The 9,247-nt window shown below is 48.6% G+C and overlaps 1 protein-coding gene across 1 annotated transcript; it reads right to left on the bottom strand.

The window, feature by feature from the left end:
• Positions 1-856: 856 nt before the first annotated feature.
• LOC143006685 (suppressor of tumorigenicity 14 protein homolog) lies at positions 857-9,020 on the bottom strand. The gene is made up of 19 exons (XM_076157926.1): positions 8,917-9,020; positions 8,274-8,436; positions 8,061-8,185; positions 6,604-6,671; positions 6,244-6,437; positions 6,044-6,139; positions 5,689-5,908; positions 5,463-5,605; positions 5,174-5,271; positions 4,966-5,075; positions 4,642-4,775; positions 4,424-4,528; positions 4,218-4,328; positions 4,023-4,136; positions 3,814-3,933; positions 3,459-3,642; positions 3,068-3,339; positions 2,759-2,895; positions 857-2,336 (listed from the first exon to the last, which is right to left on the bottom strand). The coding sequence occupies exons 1-19, from the start codon at positions 9,001-9,003 to the stop codon at positions 2,169-2,171; spliced, it is 2,649 nt and encodes an 882-aa protein (XP_076014041.1). The 5' UTR covers positions 9,004-9,020; the 3' UTR covers positions 857-2,168.
• Positions 9,021-9,247: the final 227 nt, after the last annotated feature.

The following is a 9,247-nucleotide window of genomic DNA, read 5'->3' as shown; positions in this document are numbered from 1 at the left end:
TGTTTTGGCACATTTTACCTCACACACTCTCTCACACACACACACACACACACACACACACGCACACACACGCACACGCACACACACGCACACACACGCACATTATTCCATTACGGGATGCGCGGCACGTAGGCAAACCAGGTCGATGGCCTAATCAATGTTTTGGCACATTTTACCTCACACACTCTCTCTCACACACACACACACACACACACGCACACACACACACATTATTCCATTACGATCATTTGGCAGACGCTTTTATCCAAAGCGACTTACATTACATTACCACCCTTCGCAGAGGGGGGAGCAATTGATGGTTCGGTGCCTTGCTCAGGGGCACCTCGAACCGGCAACCCTCCAGTTCCCAAGCAGAAGCACTACCCACTGAGCCACTGCCTCCCACACACTCTGTCCTTGGGTGTTCCAAGGACAGTCAATCCTATTCCATGATAAACATAAACTATGACGTTGACATGTAGATTTTCTGGCCAGATGTGATTGCAAGCGTCGAGGTTCAACCCAAATCAAATATATTCCTAATAACCTTAACAGAAACGTCAATCTTCGCTTATTGGCTTCAGTTAAACTGTTGTTGAACCATCAAAATCTTTGTCATCAGGACTCTACTAACATTGGGTGATATTACCTCAAATCGTTACAACGGGGTTTGGATCATATCACATATAAACATCCAAATATGCTAAATATAATCCTATCTCTCACTATTTATGGTGTAAAAGTGCCAACAGGCTTTACGGTTAAATGTAAATAATCAAATAGGTTAAAATTCAAATTTTACCTCTAGGTATCATACAACAAAGTGAAAACAAAACAAAAAAATGATAATGGTGTCTTTAATATAAAGGCAACAACTTTGATGACATAAATTGGTGCAAACTGTGGCGTTTCAGGTGATTGAGTTTGAGTCGTTCCCTCAGGAGATGAAAAAATAGGTAATGCCACAGTTTGGCCGCTGGGTGGCGATGTGAGGCGGCTGAGAGGACCACTTGCCACCTAAAGACCCATCAAAGCCTCCACACACCGCCCCTCTGCAGCCCGGGGTCCTGGTTTTAAAGGGGGACCGTGTAAGTTCTGACGGAGCTTTTACATACAAAGAGCGAGGAGGGAGACCATGAAGATAAATTAAAACCTCACACTAAATCTCAACCAACACAGATGACATCGCCTCCAAAGACTCTTACTCTACTACAAGATACAGAATGTGCTATAACTCCAATACACTTTAAGATATACAAATGCACACACATACACATACAGTACAATAACGGCTCTGAGGTGCATACAGAGAGTCGTGAACCCACACGTGTACAGTACACAGACAAGTGTGGGTGATGGTCCAAACACACACGAGCAGAGACGAGAGAACTCATTCCAAAGAGCTGAACAGAGCGATGAAGGCTCTTAATCTTTTTATACTGTAAACCTAAAGGCCAGATCAGGTCACATTCATTTTTAGCAGAATCTATTGTTTTAACTCCTTCATGTCTTCATATTGCAGCTAATAATGATGCAATACTGCCGAGTGATTACGTAACCGTTGTTCTTTGGCAGTTGGGACATTCCGGCCAAAATAGCTTTGACATCCAAATGGGGGCTCTGTGGCTTTGGCACTGCTCTTGGCACTGATGCAATGTTGCCGTGGGCCACTGACTGAGTGATGCAAGGCGACAGGAAGTTGGCGACATTTACAAGCACATTCGTAAAGGTGTTGTTTCGGTTCATCTGTGTCATAGACACAGTCAATATTCTCATTTCATTACAAATTCACTTGACCTGCAGAAACGGGGGAAAAACAATCGTCTTGCCCTTTGACAGCTGCAGTGAGGAAGTTGTTGTTCCCAACAATTAATATTTGTAGGCAACGAAACCCGCAAATGAGTTTCAAAGGCATTTTTTCATTATTAATTAGGTCTCTTATAGTGTTGGTGAAAGCTTAATAAAGGTTATGATGTGTACGTTTTGGAGGCTGGGCCTGAGCGGAAGAACACTGTGAGGAAGCTGGTCGGTCTGGGGTTTGGGATGATGCCCTCTGCCGACCCATGGCAGGGGCACGCTCCCAAAAACCTTCTGACAGAAGGTGTAGTCGGACTCCAGGTCTGAAATGTTAGTCCTGTCTGTTTGTCTGTTTCATGTCTGTTGGGGGGTCAAACCTGCCCTCTAGTCTGCTGACGGATCCAGTCTGCAAATTTGACCACCTGTGTGTAGACCCCCGGGCGGTTCTGCCTGGCGCAGCCTTCGCCCCAGCTCACGATTCCGGCCAGGAACCACCGCCTGCCTCGCTCCAGACACACCAGTGGGCCCCCCGAGTCTCCCTGAGGACACATGACCCATAAGTGAGCCTGAGTCATTAAAAACATAATTTGAGAGCTCTTGTATGACATAATTACATTACATTACAATCATTTGGCAGACGCTTTTATCCAAAGCGACTTACATTACATTATATTACCACCCTTCGCAGAGGGGGGAGCAATTGAGGGTTCGGTGCCTTGATCAGGGGCACCTCGGCAGGGACTCGAACCGGCAACTCTCCGGTTCTTAAGCGGAAGCACTACCCACTCGACTACTGCCTCCCCATATGACATAATATGACATAATCCTCCCTATCAGTTCGATTTGTGGTATTGTGTTCCTGATTTGTGGTCAATAACATCGACTTAGAATCAGGGTGGATCAAGATGAAGAGATCCAAAACTCTCAACAGGATCCAAGGTGTCCTGTGACTCACACTCACCTGACATGCGTCCACTCCTCCCTGCAGGTTCCCGGCGCAAAGCATCCTGGGAGTGACGGCGTCGTCATATAGCTTGTTACAGGTGTTCCTGTTTATGATCTTCACTGGGGCTTCTTGCAAGCGAGAGGCAAGCTCACCTGTAATTAAAACACACACACACACACACTCACACTGCATAAGCTAATATGAAATTTGGGTGAATTGTTTTTGATGAGACCAATAGGATACAACAGCAGAAACATAAACATTGACACGGTGGAGATTCCTGCAGCAAACATGCTCTTGTGTTAATGGTGTCCAAGCTCTCACCGTCCTCCATCAGGACCCCCCAGCCTGTGACGAAGCAGTTGGTCCCTGTGGTGAAGATGTGCGAGGCGGCCGGGACGCATACGGGCTGCACCACGTCGTTGAAGAAGATGGGAGCACTGAGTTCCAGGAGAGCGATGTCGTAGTCTGAGGTGTACTGGTCGTACTGGGGGTGGAGGAGGATGCGGCGGACCGTTCTGGTGGCAGCGCCGTTGTTTCCTGTGGTCATCACACGCATCCCCATGTAGGCTCGCCATGAACGGGCATCCGAGTACCTGCAGACACAACAAATGCAAAAAACGACAATAGTATATAATGTAATATAGTAATGGATTAATGACAGTTATTGATTATTAGTAACAATCATGCTGAGTGCTGCAGGGGAGCGTCTAACTTGATGGCCTCTGAATCTTGGAAGCAGTGCGCTGCAGAGATGAGCCAGCGGTTGGAGACCAGTGTGGCTCCGCAGACGTGGCCGTATCGATCCATCTGGAGGCTGACCTGCCACGGCCACGAGCCCAGACCAGCATCAGTGCCCCCCACGATCTTAGCACGCTTCCTGGGCCTGGTGCCACAGCCTGAGCAGGAGAGAACAGCAACTCATGACATGACATCTTTAATCTGGCCTTTAATCTGAGTTTGAAACTCTCTATATTTGGTGGTTTTATTGATTTGATGTCTGTTTTCATTTCATTTTTAAATCGAATAGTCATATTGTTTTGTTTTGAGTGAGAGAGAGAGATACACACCGCAGCGCATCTCATCAGAGCCGTCGGCACAGTCTTTGACTCCGTCACACTCCGGGTTGGTCTTGCTCACACACTTTGCGTTGGCACATTTGAAGGAGGATGAGGTGCAGCTTTTATAGTCTAAAGACGATGAAAGACATGAAAGAAAATATACAACTACGTGTAGGTTTCTCAATCAATTGCTGACTCATTGATGAAGATGACCTCACATGATCTGGTGCAGTTGAGTTCATCGCTGCGGTCTTTGCAGTCCATGACGCCATCACACACTGACGACTTTGGCAAACACACCTTGTTCGGACACACGTGGTAGCATTTACTTCCTGGGAACCCAAAGGACACGGTGAGTGATACTGAAGACGCCAAGTGCATGGCACGTGTATCCCGTAGCAACCGTATCTCACCACAGTTCCCCTCCTCGCTGCTGTCTGCACAGGAGCTCTGGCTGCCACACTGGCTGCTGTGAGGTTTGCACTGGCCGTTGACACACAACGTCTCCCCTGCTCTGCAAGATGCTGCATGTATACAGGCGTGCACACACACGCACACACACAGTCAGAGACAAGACAAGTCACAACTTCTCTCTTTCTCTACCAGGTAACAGACTTACAGCATTTAGCCTCGTCCCGTCCGTCAAAGCAGTCTCTCACTCCATCGCACACCTTCCTCAGAGGAATGCAGCGTCCGTCCCCACAGCGAAACTGACGAGGACAGGCTGGGCGTTTAGGAAGGAAAAGATAGACGTTCATTTCCTGTAGCCGAGGCGATTAAAACGTGGGAAAGCGAGGAAAAGGTCAGCTTGAGACCTCATCAGATGTTTTCACTTACTGCCCTCGGGAGTGAAGGCCCTGTAGAGCAGGTAGAAGCCCTTCTGAGTGAGAGATTCATCAGAGTGGAAGTGGAGGGACAGAGGAGACGAGTAGACACGTTTTTTGCTGCTTTCAGATATTGAGTTACACAATCTAGAAGCAGAGAATCAGAGAACAGCCAGAGTTAAAGTTTACATGTGACCACATGTGACCACACACACACACACACACACACACACACACACACACACACACACACACACACACACACACACACACACACACACGCGGAAGTTTAATCTTAGTGCCAAATGTTTGCTTGCGAGCCAAAACCACGACTCACTTGACACCTCCGATGTCCAGCCAGTCTTTCTCACAGCCATCTGAGGACGAAGAGTCCTGAATGTCCAACGTCACAATCGTCATGGAGATCAGGTATCCTGGCAACGGGGCCTGATAAAGGAGCCAGAGATGAACCAAAGAAAGAGTTGCTGGAATGTTAGACTGTGTGTGTTTCTCTCTCTCCCCCTCACACACACAAAGTGACTCACCCGTAGCGTCCAGCTGCAGTCTATATTAGGGGGGTAGAAGGCCGGGTAGTAGGGTGAGGACAAGGAGCCGTTCCAGGAGGTAACTGACCCTCCACAACCTGCAGGGGGAGATGATGACACACATAATGCTACAATAACACAGGGTCAGCATTGTTGAAGAGCTGATGGCCTTTGAAAATACAAAAGCTACATCGCAGAGTTTTAATACAGTATGGTAAATGTGTGTGTGTGTGTGTGTGTGTGTGTGTGTGTGTGTGTGTGTGTGTGTGTGTGTGTGTGTTTGTCAAACCTGCTTTGGGGATGGCCTGAAAGTATGCTTTAAAGATGGCCCCGTCTCTCTGTCTGCTGAAGGAGAAGGTGACCAACATCACGTTCCCCGAGGACGTCAGCTTCATCACGGGAGACGAGCCGGAAAGAGGCAACCCACACCACCTGAAACGCACACACAAGAAGCACAAATGAAGCACAAATGCAAGATATGTAAGTATCTGTATTCAAGCTTCAAATGTTCTTACCTGGCAATTATCTTGTTCTGTAAAGGAAGCAGGAAGTCGTAGGCTGAGAGTTTATGCGCGGTGCAGCTTCCCGGCGTGGCCCCGTGCAGGTTGAGGATGACCAGCCGCACCACGTGACCCGACGGCACACGCAGACGCCACTGGTAGTACGACTTCTTAGGACTCACCAGGCTCAGCGTGCGGTTGTTGCCGTATTTGGCATAAAGGTCAAAGGATATCGCTACACGGGGGGGAAGTGATGGAGGTATTATAACAGAGCTCACAGGCCTGATACATCCATCATGAGGTCATCGGTCAAAGGTAAACAACCCTCAAGGATGTAAAAGGTTTTTGCTGTTAAGTGTGTTTGCTTTACCTTGGAAGCCGAGCTGCCACTTTCCACTCTGGATGCTGTTGGGGTTCTTACTCTTATCCGACTTATCATCGGTTTCAAAATCATCAGGATCTAAACCTACACGCACACACAGACACAGAAACACACACACACAGCAGATGTCAAACACTTTGGAAGCCTCAGTATGGCTCTAGAGTTCTGGTCTTTACTGTGAGCTCTACCCAGCAGGTGTAGCATGTCCAGGTCTCGCTCCATGTAGTAGCGCTGCTCATTGCGGATGTAGCGCAAAGGCTTGTTGCTGCCAGGAAACCGCCGCCGCAGCCTCTCTGGGCTGGACCCGCGGATCGCCAGGGCAACACTGTCCGGGGCGGAGAACTTACTCCAATAGAAGACGTTGAGCCCCTCGACTCCTTCACTGTAACACAAAAGGGTTCACAACGTTGCTCATCTTCCATTGATGACAGCAGATGACACGCAACTAAAAGGTTTATTTGATATGTTAATATGTTTAAGTGATGTTTGAATTGTTGTGGAATGAACAGTTTAGTTTGTCAATAGGTTTGGATTTTAACTTAACGTACCTGAAGGCAATAATTCCTGAGTGTAGGTAGTACGAGCTCCACGGAGACGACTCGTAGAGTTGAGAGAACTGTTATAAACGGACAGAAGACGTAGGTCAAACGTTTACTGATGACATCACAGCGTAGCAAGTGAGGTCACGCCGACACATGAACACACCTGGTTGAACATGCAGCCTGAGTTCAACAAAACCATTGTTCTTGTGTGTATGGATTGGACTGTGTGTGTTTGTACGTGTGTGTGCATGTGGCCTTTGAGCAACACAGAGCTCCATTGTGTGTGTACCTTGTGAGGTAGACGCTGGGTGGTATGGGCTCCTAACCCCGGGCTCACCTGCTCTTTCATGAACAGATGGCCGCATTGGATACTATGGCCACTTAACCAGCCCGCTAACTCACCCACACAGCTGATTACAGGGACATCAATGGAAGTCAACAACAGTTTATGTGCTTCGTCCATGTACCTCCATCACCGACATAAAGCTCTCGCCTTCCTCTCCTAAATGAGAACTTCCCCGTCCTGTCCTCAGCCTGCCCTGTCAACCCCGCCGTCAAACTGCTCCTCTGTAGGTCTCTGTGGTGTGGAGCGCACAGAGTGGCCGATTGTGTGAAAGGCGCACAGACAATGTTTTTATTGAAGGCCTGCTCTTCCTCTCACTCTCGCTGCCCGGGCCCTAGCCGAGCTCACAAATGCCGGGCTTGTCCTCGGCCCTGAAAGGCCCGCCGTCCCCTAGGGGGTCCCCAGGACTTGCCCACACACTGGACCCAGGCTCCTGTTTCAGCTTTACATTTAACACCACCAGAAAGAGAGAGGGATGAAAGACAAGAAAGAGGTAGGATAAGAAAGACAAAGGGTGGAGGACGGAAAGAGGAGGAAGAAGGAGGAACAATTACAGATGCAACTGCAGAAGCAGCAGTTAGAGAATGAAAGAGAAAAGGTGCAAAGCAGTTTCTTTTATTTGAAAGAGTGTGACATGCAGACAGTGTTATGCTGCGGTAGTGAACCATACCAACGGGATCGGCTTCAGCCCGGAGCCGCAAGGTCAAGCAGCAGTCTTAAAGGGACAGCCCGCCATGAGGGGCTTTAGATGTTTGAGGCTTTCCTCACTCGGTCGGCCCGAATCAGTCAGTAGGTTTAGATGCACTTGAAAACTTATACTGCGGTTAAAACATCATGTATACCTTAATGTGATTGAAATTTATGCCAGATTATGCGATTGTAAACATCTTGATCGTCTCTTGACATTTATGCAGCTTAATCACATTTTTGAGGACAAATGCTGAGTTACAAAGATAAGTGTCGTGAAAACTGCCTTAAAAATACCAAAATGTGCCACAAGGGGCATCACTACCACAACTGTCAATCATGTCTCATGTTTTGAGGTGGGCAGAGTCTTGGAGGCTTTGAATTTTTACAGACTGCTGCTTTATTAAGGACAAAGTTTCGCTATTTTACTTACATATTGGTTCAAAGCCTGAGCCTGCAGGCGGAACTGTGGAGAGGTGGAGTCGGTCAGCTCCAGCGAGAAGCTCAGGTTTGGAAACTCCACGCTGCCACCGAGGAAGAACGCTGAGGAGGGCGGAGCTGAGGAAGGGGAAGACGAAGAGGTTTGAGGCAGATGCAAGATGCAGATGTGTTTAGGGTGACGGAATTCTGACAAGGCTCTACTCACATGATAGGAAGTGTAGTGTCAGTGCGATGGCCGCGGTGACAGGAAAGAAAGGCAGCAGACCCAACATCCATCTCCCCCAGGAGCCCCAGGCTGGAGCTCGGCCCCCTTCTGCCTCAGGCTTTGTGGGGGGGCCCGCTGAGTGGCCGGGCTCCTTCAACGCCCCCTCAAAAGACACAAATCACAACATCATCACAACTCCTACACCCCTTTAAGTTATTTCTAAAAAATTGCTTGGGCATTTTTTACATCTCAACGGTGAACACACACACTTAACACACTGATTTATAGAGTTAGAAGGATCCTGTAAAACATTTAAGGCTCTTGGCACGATTCCCCAGGGGAGCAGACAAAGCGTGGATGGGGGGTTGAGGGGGGATCCTGCTTTCCCACGGCCCGGAGCTTGCGGTGTCAGCACTCAATCAAGCGGCTCAACCCTGCGTGGACATTCATGAGAAACGGACCCGGATGTCCCTGGAGACCCATTTCACAATAAAAGATGCGCCCCGTCGAATTATTGCGCTTGATTGTACTCGTAGTAACAATTAAGGACGCGTCGGAATGTAGATTAAATCAAAACGCAGGATTTGATTTAACGCGAATGCATATATTTAAATGTAAATATGTTAAATAGCCCGGGTCCTACCTGCGCGCCGGAGCTGCCCGGGGGTCCATGTCCATGTCCGGAGACGCAGAACACCTCACAAGTTTGACTTTTCCGGAGAGTCCACATAGCAGCAGCTCCCGTTCAGCTCCACGGAGGCGATATGCAACAATATCTCCTGCATAGAAACGACGTGGAGAGCAAAAACCGCTGCTGCCTTTGAACAAGCGCAGAAATCCGACCTGAGCGGCTCGGATGCGGCGTTGCATTCACCGCCTCCCGTTCACCTGGGCGGCAGGTGTCACACGCAAGCCCCAGAATGCAGTGCGGGACAATGGGACCACTATGAAAGGCTACAATCCGCACAAGCACC

The sequence above is a fragment of the Genypterus blacodes genome, unplaced genomic scaffold (assembly GCF_046128005.1).
Source record: "Genypterus blacodes isolate CSIRO-AG114 ecotype Tasmania unplaced genomic scaffold, CSIRO-AGI_Gbla_v1 ptg000076l_1, whole genome shotgun sequence".
Taxonomy (NCBI): domain Eukaryota; kingdom Metazoa; phylum Chordata; class Actinopteri; order Ophidiiformes; family Ophidiidae; genus Genypterus; species Genypterus blacodes.
This window is presented reverse-complemented; position numbering and strand designations above follow the sequence as displayed.